Source organism: Erythranthe guttata, chromosome 1 (assembly GCF_056151865.1).
Source record: "Erythranthe guttata isolate IM_541 chromosome 1, IM_541, whole genome shotgun sequence".
NCBI lineage: Eukaryota > Viridiplantae > Streptophyta > Magnoliopsida > Lamiales > Phrymaceae > Erythranthe > Erythranthe guttata.
Window position 1 is genome coordinate 13,119,302 of NC_142533.1, and position 13,574 is coordinate 13,132,875.

Below are 13,574 nucleotides of genomic sequence, written 5' to 3' on the forward strand. Positions count from 1 at the left end.
TGAATGATGATTCTAATCTTTAATATTCTTGATTTAGATTAGAAGCATAATCTTGCATTTAGTAATGAAGATCATATATACAATATGTTAATATTTAGGAAATATTCTTTTTTTCTTTTCAAACACATGTACTCAGCGAATATCATTTCAATTTTGAAACAAATATTTAAATATCATATATACCGGAGCTGCCAAAAATAAGTAATGTAAGTTCATATATATATAAATATTCATTTGTGTAGGTACGATCTTTAAGTAAGGTAAAGTTATATTTAATTGAGCCGTGATTTTGGTAACAAATATTTATACGTGAATTTAGCGTATGATGACTACATATAAAGGACATAATTGACCATTGCTTTTGGTAATAAATCTTTGATTAAAATATATATGTACGTATTGCTATTTTTCAAGATTTTTAATTACTTAATAATGTTTAATATCACGTTGAAGTATAATAAATTAAAGAGAAACAGGCTAAAAGAAAATCTTCTAATATAAGACATTACCTTTTAAATGTTTAATGTAATAAAATATGATCAAAAAAACCCCTCAGTAGTGAGTTTCTATGGGGTAATTTGTTATAAAAAGTTGAAAGGTAGGGGATGTTTGCGAATAAAATAATATTGAGGGTTTTTCTAACAATTAGAAGAAGAAGAGGATTTTGGTGTATTTAAATAGCCTCTACCCTTACCTCCCACACTGCACAAAAGTAATACAATGTCTTTCTGGAGTAAGGAACTTCTAATTAATTAATTGTTCTCTCATCTATTATTTCATATAAATTAAATTAAATGATCTTTTATTTATTTATTCTATTTTTCATTGATGTTTTGAATAATATTAATTTGAATGCAGGTGTTGAAGTGAAAAGAGGAATTTCTGAATATTATAGGTGTGTTCCTGGAGACGGTAAAACAGGTCTCCGACTCACACAGGTAATTAATTAATTAAATTTAATTCCGTAGCTTGTAACAAGTACGCTTTAGTATATATAATTTAATTTAATGAATGAATGAATGAAATAGGCGACACTGGGGAAAGGCAGCTCGAAAGATAACAGTTATGTAGAGTGCTATGTGGACGGATCGAAGACGCCAATCTCTATTTGTTCATTGATACCAAATAAGACCGAAACCCAAATTTTGGATCTCATATTTAGCAATAAACAAGATGTTAAATTCTGTGTAGTTGGACCTCGAAGTGTGTTTTTACTTGGACACTATCTCTACGATCGTTCGTCGTCTCGTCAAACTGACGACTCGTATCCTTTTTCCTCCTTTTTCTTTTGTTTTTTTACGTACTATTAATTGTTATTTTCCTCGTCAAAATTATTAGTCGTCCTTGACTTAAGGGGCAACAGAGAACCACTTGGATTTAACATAGAGTATAGTGATGAATCGTGGGAAGATTCAACGCGGAAGAAAAGAGAAAAAGATGAGAACAAATATGACGTTAATGATAGTTTCATCGATGACAAATCCATTAGTGATGATACTTTCTATGGCCGACTCCGACCATTATCAGGTTTGTCCACTGTCGTCGTCTCCTCGCTCCATATATATATATTTGGATATATTTGGATATTTGGTGGTGTTAATATATATATTAATCATGTTTACTGTAACATACAGGAAAAAAGGAAAAGGTGTTGAAGAAGAAAACGAAGAAGAAGAAGAAGAAGAAAGGGTTTGTTGTTTCTGAAAGTGAAGATGATGGTGAAGGGATACACCTCTATATTTAGGAATGAATGAATGCTCCTTTTCACTACTTTTAATATTTTGGTATTTCGGTTTCTTTTTTTTCTTTTTCTATAATGACTTTAAGGATTATCTCTAATTCTTAGCTATGTATTCTTTTCAGATCTTTCAATATCTCAACTCTTTTTATATTATTTTCTCATTCATGGGTCCATTAAATATGCTCATTTTTATAGATGCTTTATTGATTTAACTAGTAATTTTTATTTTTATTTTTATTTTAGCAAATGTGCTATATTTTACATACTCTATTGGAGATGCCCTTAGGAAACAACATAATTGGGATTTTGAAATTCCTTGACTTCCTTATTCCTTACATTTTCATTTTCCTCGTTTCAAAATCCACAAACCAAAAGAGCCTATGCTAGTACCCATACTGAAAATTAAATCCAGAAAAATGAGATTCTGCAATACATTGGTTGAGGGCACTTGTTCATCACTAAGCTATTACCTTAGAAAACTAATTTTTAAAGCATTCTTAAGAGTTAATTGCAAATACCACCCCTGTGAAATTTTTAATTGTCAAATACCCCCCTGTCAAAAAAATATTCGCCCATGCGCCCCTTTGTAACAAAAGTCAAGGCATCGAGACCCCTCGGAGAAAATCGTGTCCCTCACGCGCTGATAATGCGAATTTTTCTCCCTTTTTTCGTGGGAAATGTCAGAAACACCCCCAAGCCTCTTTTTTCTTTTTCTTTTTCTTTTTTTTTTTCCCCTTCTTTTTCTTTCCTCTCCTTCCTTCTTCATCTTCCTCAAACCCATCAAACCCACCCCTGTCAAAACATGTATCTTCTTCTTTCTTCATCTTCCTCAAACCTGTTTAAAAAATCTTCCTGTAGAACCCATAGCCCGAAAAATCTGTAGAAACCACTCACATAATTGCTTTCTCGCCTCTGCAACTCCAAGAATGACCGTTGCCGTCGCACCGGTCTCACCACCAACCGCCGCGGCATGGTGGCGACCTCAATTGTGAGAAGATCGTCCAATCCTCCATTTTTTGTAGAAGATCTTAGTAGATTTAGATGAAGAAATCGAGAGAAAATAATGTTAATATAACCTAATTTTAGGTCCAATTTTATTTTTGCATTAAGCCAGTAAGATGAGTGGATTAAATGTATTCAACATGTGAATTTTAGATGTATTGTGTCCATTGTTGAATTTTTTTGCTTGGAGTTTGTGTTGCGGATATGTGGAAAATGTGGTGGTGGTGGTGGTGGTGGTGGTGGTGGTGGTGGTGGTGGTGAGGACGTGAGCCTGGTGGTGGTGTAGGATGGTTGGGGATGTGCGTGGGTGGTGGGTTGTTGTTGGGTACTGAAGATGTTTTCTTCTTTTTTTATTTATTTATTTATTTATTTATTTATTATTATTATTATTATTATTATTATTATTATTATTATTATTATTATTATTATTATTATTATTATTATTGAAAAACTATTAAAAACATGTTAAAAAACTAACAAGATTTACTAATTGCAATAAAGCCCCCGGGGCATTCTCGTCTTCTTACGCTTGGTCAAAGATTAAAATGACAATGGGTGCAGTGTGCTTCAAAATATGTTACACAAGGGGATATGTGTGAATTTTTTTTTGATAGGGGGGTATTTGACAATTAGAGATTTCACAGGATTGGTATTTGCAATTAACCCCATTCTTAATTCTTAGTTTGGCCTAATTTTGTTCAATAATTTACAAAATTTAAATAATTTTAAAGATTACAACTAGAAAATATCCGTAAGCGGTGAGCTAAGCAAGAAAGAAGGGGAATCCCTTCACTGGAACAAGGGCGAGTTTGTAAAGCACACGATCCGCAATAGCTAGTGCTACGGCAACTTCCTTATACTGGCATCGGAATTAGACGGCCGCTGCTGCTGCTGCGGCGGCGGAGATGACTGGTCGGCGGTGGCAGCGGCGGAGAAGTCTGGTCAGTGGCGAAGATCGAATGGAAAAGCCGGAGCTTAAGTCTATGAGGAGTGTTGTAGTAGTAAATGTTATTTAAGTGGTTTGCTGGAGAGAGGTGGGAGTAAATGGAGAGTTTTAGAGGGGTTTTTGGCATGTTGCACCTCAAATGACACATTTTTCACACTTTGCACCCTTAAATTGCGAAATTGCCATATTGCACTTCAAAGATTAATTTCTTGGCACTTTGCACCCCAAATTACTTTTGACTTGAAACATTTAAGGGCAATTTGTTAGAAAATCTGAAATGGGGGAAAGTTTGTCATTCTCTTTTTATCCTCCTATCCCAACTCCTTTTAATCGTCCCCCATTTTTCATCCCCTAGCTCCTTTTAACCAAAAAACACTAAACTTAAGAAGATGACCAAAAAATAATTTAAGATTAAAGCTTCAAATATTGAAACTTCCCCCACTTTAATTCTCAGCCCCAAAACTTCCCGCTCTGTAATTGTACCTAAATGTAAGAAAATAAAAAATTAAGAAAAAAATTACGAAATCTTATTCCTTGTTAAGATTAACAATGGAAGTTGCTCTCTACAACATTGACGTAAAAATTTTAAGCCTTCAATTTCCTTTATGTTCCCCGAGTCCAAAAGACCCATCGTCTTTCTCTTGTAAAGGCACGTTCTTGTCACGCGCTGAGATAGTCGGGTTTCTTGTGACCCGTGATCTCAAACACAGAAGATTCCTCAGGTTCACCATTGATGATCGAACTAGATGCATTCCTCCGGTGAGTTGCTCAACCAGCTCACCTCTCCTTACTTCTCCATGCGCGACCCATCAGGTGTTCGATCGATTGCCTCAATGGCGGAAAACTTGCTTCTCAGATTCAGTTGGGTGCCAGGGTACTGGTAGGATCACTGTGTTCAGAGGTATTATTCTGAATATTGTTTCCGATGTCGTTTCTGGGACAGACCCCGATGCCCAAGTTCTTCACTGGCTGGATTTATAGTAAATGAAAGATGATAACAACAATGAAAACACAAAGAGATGAAGGGAACTACTGTAATCGATATGTAAAACTTCAATGGAAATAGTCTTTATAGAGGGATACACAAAACATAAAATAAGAATTCACTAACTCGTTTAATAATCCACTAAATTACTAACACCATGAACTAAATAACTGACCCACTAACATAATATAAAAGAGCTAATTGCAAATACCTCCCCTGTGTAATTTCTAATTGCCAAATATCCCCTGTCAAAAAAAAACTCACCAACGCCCCCTCGTGTAACCAAAGTCAATGCATCTAGACCCCTTAACGCAAATCGTGTCTCTCACTCGCGGGCTCTGCGAATTTTTATGCTATTTCAAGGGTGAAATGTCATAGATACCCTTGTATAAGTAAATAAAAAATCTGAGTGGTCAAATTATAAATAACTATAATTTATAGGATCAAATTGTAAATTTTAAAATTTCCAAAATTGCAATAAGAAACAAAAATTAAAGATTTTTTCAGATCTTCTTCCTCGTTCCACTCTGCCTACTCGTTCCACTATGCCGCCCACGGCCACGTCCCAGCCCGGAAAAAGTTCGGCATCGCCGCCGCCTTCTCGCCCGTCTAGCACCACCGCCGCCTTCTGGATCGTCGAGCACCACCGTCGCTCTCTGGCCTGTTTCGCACCACCGCCACCCACCTACTCCTTCAAATTTCCCTCCCTCGTCACCGCCGCATTTTGGCCCGTCTCGCACCACCGCTACCCATCTACTCCTTGAAATTTCTCTCCCTAGTCACCGCCGCCGTTTGGCACCACCCATTTCTTAGCGAGAGAGAGTTGTGTAAAGGTAAGATTTTTTTCTCCTGCACATAATCGCCGCCGTCGCCGTCTTTGTTCAAATTCCAGATATGGGCTGCCATAGGAAGAGTGAAATTGAAGGAGAATTGTACTACGCGAAGGTCGAGGTGCAAGAAAGGTGAGCCGGTGGTGGGGCAGGTGCGTGGGGAGAAGAACTGTTGATTTGGGTGGTCGGTAGGGTGGGGTGGAGCGGGGAAGATGAAGAGTTATTTTTGCTCTTTTTTTTTTCTTTTCTCTTATTTTTTAATGTAAATTAAAATTTAATATAAAAAAAATATAAAACATATAAAATCTTTTAATACAACAATATATGTTTAATTTCTGTTTATATTTTATAATTACAAAATTATTAATAAATAATGTTTATAAAATGAAAAATAACTACACATCAAGAAAAATTAAAAATAATTGTCTAATAAAATTTGGTTGAATTAAATTAATAACATAGTTGAGAAAATTTTAAAAAATATTTTACTAATGGGTGAAAAACTTGTAGACTATTTGTGTCATTTCACTTTTAGTCAATGCCTAAAAATATAGAGGATGCTGTGAGTTTTGAATTTGATTACACGAGGGGCGTTGGTGAGTTTTTTTTTTTTTTTTTTTTTTTGACAGGGGAGTATTTACCAATTAGAGATTACACATGGAAGGTATTTGCAATTAGTTCTAATATAAAACTACCCACTAATACATAATGAAATAAACTACCCACTAATATAATAGCTAACATGGATTGCACTAGGCAATGAGAGGGATGAAAAATGGGGAACAATTAAAGGAGTTGGGCTGGGAGGATAGTAAGAGAATGATAAATTTGCCCTTTCCTAACAAGTTGCCGGTACATTTTTAAGCCAAAGTGGCTTGAGGTGCAAAGTGCCAAGAAATTTATGTTTGAAGGGTGCAATCTGCCAATTTCGCAATTGAAGGGTGCAAAGTGCCAAAATAGTGTATTTCGAAGGTACAAAATGTGAAAAACCCGTTGTAGAGAAGGTGTTTTATTTTAGGATTAAAATTGGAGTCAAGTTGAAAGAGAATAGTAGAAGTTGAGGGGTTGGTGGCGGCGGTGGTCTAAGGAGGGTGAGCATATCCGAAGAAATGCCGATAGTGGCGACGACGGCTGGGCATGTCGGGGAAGAAGATGAAGGTATTCTCTTGTGGGATTTGACGGGAAGAGCTCCAATTCATTTTTTTTTCTTCTTTTTTTTTTATTTTTTTATAATAATTGCAAAATAAGGAAATACATAACATTAAATAGGGGAAATTATACTTCACCCCTTCTACTCTGGGTCTGATCAGTTTACCCCATTGTACTTGTAAAAAACTTCTGATGTGGCCCTTAATGTTAATTTTTGAAATTTTGACCTTGAAAGTGTTTAGTCAAAGTCAGTAATTACAAAAAAAGCCCTACTAAAGCACCATATGCAGGTCTTCTTTCTCTCTCACCCAAAAACACACTCTCATTCCATACAATCCCACGTATTTTTTGTTGTATCTGCAAATGCTTTAGTTACAGTTCACAATCCTTGGAGATCTTCTTTCAGACATTTAATTTACCACAAGATGAACAACCTAAAATTTAACAATTCACAGAATCACAAAACCACAAAAAACAAATGATAAAAATAAAAAAACACCCATTTCATATGACAACAAAACACAAAAAGAACAAACACACATACACAAATAATACTTGCACAACGACAAACCAGAGTTTATAAACAGACAAGTATTTGGCTGCGAAATTCATGAAACTGTGCTGTAGTGAAAAAAAATTCTTTATTTTCTTGTTTATTTTTCTCATTTGCACATCCACAAGTTCGAATCCGAAGATCAAGATTGATATCTTGACAAAAATCTGCTCTTTTGTTTGCTGCAGCTGAACTATCATCTTCACTTATCAAACCTCGTAAAAAATTCAAGCATTTGCAGAAATAATCAAAAAATTATAAGCATTTGTGTACGAGAGAGAGTGTGTTTTTAAGTGAGAGCGAAAGAAGATTTGTAGGATATGTTTTGGGTGTTTTTTTTTCTTTTTCTTTTTTTGTTGTTTTGTAATTTCCACCACTTTGACCAAACGGTGTCAAAGTCAAAAGTTTGAAAACTAACGTTAGGATTACATTGGAACAATTTTACAAGTATAAGGGGGTGGATCGATGCAACGAGAGTAGAATGGAGTAAAATGATTTCGACTCGGAGTATAAGGGGGAAAAGTGGAATTTGCCCTATTAAATACATAGCTCTTAAAATATAATAATAGTTAAAACTATATTATTTTCGAGTCCTAGAAAAGTTTTAAATTTCAACTTTAGCCCCAAAATAGTGTTTTCGGTTAGATAGGAACGGGCTGGACTCATGAGGGAGGGGATCAAATCTGTTTAAAATTGAACTTTGAGGTGTATTTTGTTCACTTTGGAACGAGGGGCCAAAAGTGAAATCGGGCAAAACATTATGGACGAAAAGTGTAATTCTCCTATTAAACTGCATATATATTATCCATAACCACCATTTATTCTTACCATCTAAGCTTTAAAATCAAGAAATTAGAATATATTACATAACTTTTAATTTCTTCAAGATTTCACCATTTTAAGTCTGGACCTTTACATGCATGCATCCTTAAACAACACTTAAAGAGAATCCAATATTTTCCCACATTTTCGGCCATCAAGAATTAAGAAAGAAGAAGAGGAAAACACAAGAGAGTAATATAGTAATATTGGTGTTGAATCACTTGTAGCAAGAACACGGAATTATTATCTAGTTTCTCTTAGTAATATGAAGAAATTTACGGATTGAATAACCCACTACAAAAACCTTTAACAAATTACAAAAAAATAGAAGAAAACTTTGGGGGATTTTTGAAATTGAAAAGGAAGAAGAAGAATGAGAGTTTTCTTACACTTCTAGTTAAAGAAACTTCTTTATGGATAAGAGGAAAGATTTTTGTTTTCTTTTTTTTTTTTTGAATAGGCAAACAAACTATTGTATCAGGTTTTCAAAATAAGAATTTTGGTACAAAGAGCAGTTTTACATGCCTGATGGTACATACTATTACAATCATTACATACTATATTGTTAAAAAAAGTAGGGCAAGTATCAAAAGTAAGCATAGTATCATTGATCATAATAGCTCAAATTTTGCCGAAAAGTCAGCTGCGCCATTGATCTCTCTGTATCTAAACTCAGTTCCACAACCTCGAATTCAGTCAATATCCTCCACAACTCCTGCAGGAGTGAGTGAAGATCCTTGTGCAGTAGTTCATACCTGCTAAGATTCACTACAAAAAAATGTATCTTATGTGACACAGAAAATCGTCATATAAAGTCTCAATTTCGTCACAACACTCTGTTATGACAAAATAATTCGTCACAGTGGTTGTCGTATAAGGCCTGCCACGAAAGGTGTGAAGTGACGAATTGTACGTTCGTCACGAATGACTGACAAAACCTCAATTCGTCGCGACAGTGCATGCTTTCGTGACGACATTTGTGTCATATAAACTCATAAATGTTGTCGTACAAGCTGAATTCGTCACAACACATCGGTCTCTAGCTTCGTTGTTGTGACAAACGTTTTTGTCACATGAACTGAACAATCTGTTGAGACATATATTTCGTCCCAATATATCCAACAGATTGGCACGATAAGAGAGTTCATATGACAAAATGTTTTGTCACGTAAACTAAATGATTTCTTGAGACAATTCATTTTGTCCCGACATCTTTAATAGGATGTCTCAATAAGTTATTTATGTGACGAAATAGTTTGTCTCGTCAACTAAATAATCTATGTGACAATTGCTTCGTCCCCAAAGATTAAATAAGTTGTCACAATAAGAAAGTCTTATGACGAAATATTTGTCACTTCAACAAAATGATTTATTGACACAATCGCTTCGTCAAAAACATATAAAAATTAAAAATTCTATTCCATTGAAATCAAGAGTCATTCTGAAACTAAAAATACTTGAATACTAGGTTCAAATCTACATCTGAAATGAATAAACTATATATCCAAGTGCATAACTAAAAATCATTCAAAACAAATTTAAATTTCTCATTGAAACAAAAAAATTAAAAATAAAATCCAATACGTGGAACCATCTACTTTGCCTGAACACCATCACAAGCTCCAGCTACCAAATCCACCATTAGAAGTAGCCAATCACATGGATTGATCTGTCATAACAATAATAATAATAAAAAAACAAATAAATAAATATCACATTTCAGCAAATATAATGTATATTTCTATATATGATTATGTGAAACACGTACAATGAAAATAATTATATAAATCTGACCATTAAAAATAACTTAGAAATAAACAATATTACATAATGGCAGAATTCAACAACAAAGCAAGCGATGCATTAATCTAACAACGACTTTTCATCGATCCAATCCCTTCTAATAATTCCACTTAAAATATTGTACTAGTTCAGTCATATTGAAACGTTTTAGTCATAAAGATTCTTACCATTAGATGTCTGTGAAGTGTTAGTCCCTTGCATCTGTAAAAAGAATTGACGCATTTGTTGCATTTGTACTTCCAAATTCTCTATTTTTCCTTCATAACTCTTGTTTTTTTCCTTTTGCTCCGCTAGTTCTGTGGTGAGGGTACTAATCATGCTCTTTGCATTCTGAAGCTCAATTTCACTTTCTTGTTGAGCATTTGATGAATATTTATAGCCACGAGATACATCTACCCCATATCCCATGCCTTTTTGATATCCTGATCTACGACCAAGTGTTGTTACAAGAATTTGATCCTCAGACATGGAAGTTTCTCCTTCGTCCATTGATGTTTCTTCTAATTCCATCATTTTACCCTACAACGTTAACATATATATCAAATATATAAAATATACTGTATAGAAAGAATATATAACATAATTGTAAATTATCTTACAAATTTCTTTGCCGCTTCAGAGTTAACAAATTGACCAGCTTTGTCAACATGAGTTTTCCTCCATAGTTCAATCTTGCTCGGAGTAGCCTGTACGAAATGCAACAATAATTAGCTCATAAACAATAGTAAAATAACACATTATTATATAATTACATATTTGAAGTATGAAGCAGGCTTATAATATTGAGAATAAAAAAATTCATACCATTTTCCTATAGCGAGAAAGGTATCTAATCTTCCCTGAAGTATGGTTGAAAGGCAAACAACTTCTACTATTTATATTGATCAATGATCGTTCCTGCATTAATATGTATATATAGTTCACTAATTTACCCAATATGCAAGTACACACTATTTTCTTATTTAATCAGATGATTAACCTCATATTCATCGGATTCAAGCCAATCACATACTGCATGCCATTTTGCTATTGGTACTTCCTCACGTGGACTCATATCCCTTGGATTTTTTCCTTCTTCTACGACATTCTTGTAGCATCCACTCAATCTGTTTCTCCAATGTCGATATGCAGTTTGAAACATTTGATCAACAATTCTTTGAACACGGTCCGAGTTCCATTCCTCAATTTCAAACCATTGCTTAAAAGAAAAAAAAACAAAAAAAAAAAGAGATAAAGTTCATTATACTTGAACAAAAATAAATAATTATTAAAAACAGATATATTTTTCCATTAAACCTTAAAGAAATGAAGTAATAATAAAGATTTACCAACAATCTTCTACGACAAACTTCTTTGTTTGTCTCTTGAATTTGTCTCCACCTAGATACGCCTTCAAGTTCTGCACATGTTCTTACCGCAATTCCTATACCCTCAGAAAATTTTTCCTCATTTTGAGACGGTATTTTCTCATGAGGATTGAACACAATCTTCATCTTTCCGCTCTGTAAAAAAAGATCATGCATTTCAAGAACTTATTATTACAAGTTTGACAACATTACAAAGCCTTACTTGTTTCACTATCTTGTCCAGATTTAAGCCTCTGCTTACACCACGACCACTTCGTTTAACAATGGTTCCTAACCTAGGAAACAAATGAGAAATAAAAATATCATATAGAAAATAGTGATACAATAGTTAAATGAAAAGTTATATGAATATTTTCCAATTGAAAACAAAAATAGCAGAAAATAGAAAAAAACAACATTTTGAGCTTCATTAGTTCATGATCAACACCAATGCATTTAACAAATTCCACGCACAAAATAGCAGAGATTAGCTAGCCGTGAATATTTTGGAACTCTGTATTCACACAAAAAGTGAATAAACAACAAATTATACAGTCTTTTGTTAAATTTTCATCAAAGTTAAGTTAATTCCAATCAAACAATGCACTTCAAATAACATAAACAGATCAAAAGGTTGTTATGCATACAAAGATTACCTAAACAGTAACTCAATAATAAGAATAAAAGTAAGGTAAAAAAATAAAACAACTATGATGTTACTCTTAAAAAAAAGTAAGGAAATGATTACCAGGAATAGCTGTTGATGCTTCAAAGTTAGGTTCGGATGCCTCACAATCAGGTATTGCTTCAGTATGTGGTGGTGTATTATTAGTAGGGCTCATAAGTCCTTCTGAATTATGATTCAATGCTGAAGTTGCTGATGTTGAACCATTCCCTGAGGTTGAACCTGAACGAGATGAAACCTGTAGAGCTGATGCAGGTGGATTTACATTTACAGATGCGTTGCTCTTCGATGCACTTCTATTTATAGTTGTTGGCATTGAACTTGTTGACGCCCTACCATTTGTAGTAGTTTTTTTTGCACAGTCAACCCTGCCGAGCCCTTGTGCCTTACGGACCTTCTTAAATTTTGTTGCTGACGACATCTGAAAAACATAATATAAGAAATTAAATACAGTTGACATGCATTCAATATTTCGTAATTAAAAAAAGAATATAATGCAAAAAAAAGTAAAGGAAACAGACATGCACATTAACACATTGCAGCAATATGAAAATCAAATAAGAACCAAAGCAAGAGTATAGGACATGAATTGCAGCAATAGGAAATATATATGTACTGTCTCTCCATGAAATATCCAATCTACATAAGTATGGGAGAATCCATTGATATGCAAATCTATTTCTACTTCATATGTTGTTTTATGGTATGCATTGTTGCAACTAACGCATGGACAACGAATCAAATTATCAGACCCCATCACATTTTGCTTAGCGAAGTTAATAAATGACTTGACACCATTAACATATAAACTAGAAAACTTATTTTTCTCTTTAATCCAACTTTTATCCATCATCATGTACCTACAAAGAAAAGGCATATTGAATAATATAATATAACTAAAAAGCTGCATAAACAAGTAGATGAGTATTAATATATTGGTTTATTAAAAACATAGAAAATAGAACATTTGCAGATAGCAGGCTTCAAACAAATTACTTATAGACTGTTAGGAATATTTTTTTTCACACTGTTACAGATGTGAATTAGGAAGGAAATAAAACTAAAAAAAATCTCATTCTCCATATAAATCTTAGTAATCAGCCATTTAACATAACACAAATTTCAAGGCTCATGAACTAATCAAGTAATCATTTAAGATAAACATGATTTTTCTAAAATATGAAAAAACATCTTAGGCATGGATATAGAATTACAAATCCGCAAGCCACTATGTAAAATTGTAAAATTGTATCGGAATTGTAAAAAATTGTAAAATTGTATCACTATGAAAAATTGTATCGGAAAAAAAAAAACCAATCAATAACCTAGAGACGCACGCACCAACATAAAAGAATAGGGCGAGTAAAAGAAAACAAACAATTACAATTCCCAAATTTCTCAAACTTTACCTTAAAATCCAGAACTCTGTGGAAAAAATTCCCAGCTATTTCGTCACTCTTTAATCGACGTTCTCAAAACTCTGTGGAAAAAAATATTTCGTCACTGGCAATCAAGAAAGAGAAAAACGACGAGGGTCGTGTTACAGTGTAAACTTACGGCATAGATTGTCGACGGCTATTAACAGGGTAGAGTCCTCCTTTTCGTCTTCCAAATTCTACTGTGGAAAGGTATTTTAATTTGGGGGAAAAGTATTTTGATTTGGGAGAAAACTTTTGGAAATATAATATTAGGATTTATGCGTGAAAGTGTAG

General features: G+C 33.8%; 1 protein-coding gene and 1 long non-coding RNA gene across 3 annotated transcripts; one reads left to right on the forward strand and one right to left on the reverse strand.

Moving 5' to 3' along the window:
- Positions 1-704: 704 nt before the first annotated feature.
- LOC148772872 (uncharacterized) lies at positions 705-1,240 on the forward strand. Its single transcript, XR_016032963.1, has 3 exons — positions 705-733; positions 859-938; positions 1,029-1,240. It is a non-coding gene; the product is annotated as an uncharacterized LOC148772872 (long non-coding RNA).
- An 8,728-nt stretch (positions 1,241-9,968) lies between these two features.
- Positions 9,969-13,574, reverse strand: LOC148772873 (uncharacterized). Of its 2 annotated transcripts, XM_088820082.1 has the most exons (9): positions 13,420-13,574; positions 13,272-13,342; positions 11,926-12,283; positions 11,401-11,468; positions 11,160-11,333; positions 10,811-11,029; positions 10,636-10,728; positions 10,431-10,517; positions 9,969-10,350 (listed from the first exon to the last, which is right to left on the reverse strand). In XM_088820082.1, exons 3-9 carry the CDS (start codon positions 12,281-12,283, stop codon positions 9,979-9,981), a joined length of 1,371 nt encoding a protein of 456 aa, XP_088676208.1. In that variant the 5' UTR covers positions 13,272-13,342; positions 13,420-13,574; the 3' UTR covers positions 9,969-9,978. The 2 variants fall into 2 exon arrangements, with proteins under 2 accessions (XP_088676208.1, XP_088676205.1); XM_088820079.1 differs by lacking the exons at positions 13,272-13,342; positions 13,420-13,574 and having other exon boundaries at positions 11,926-12,408.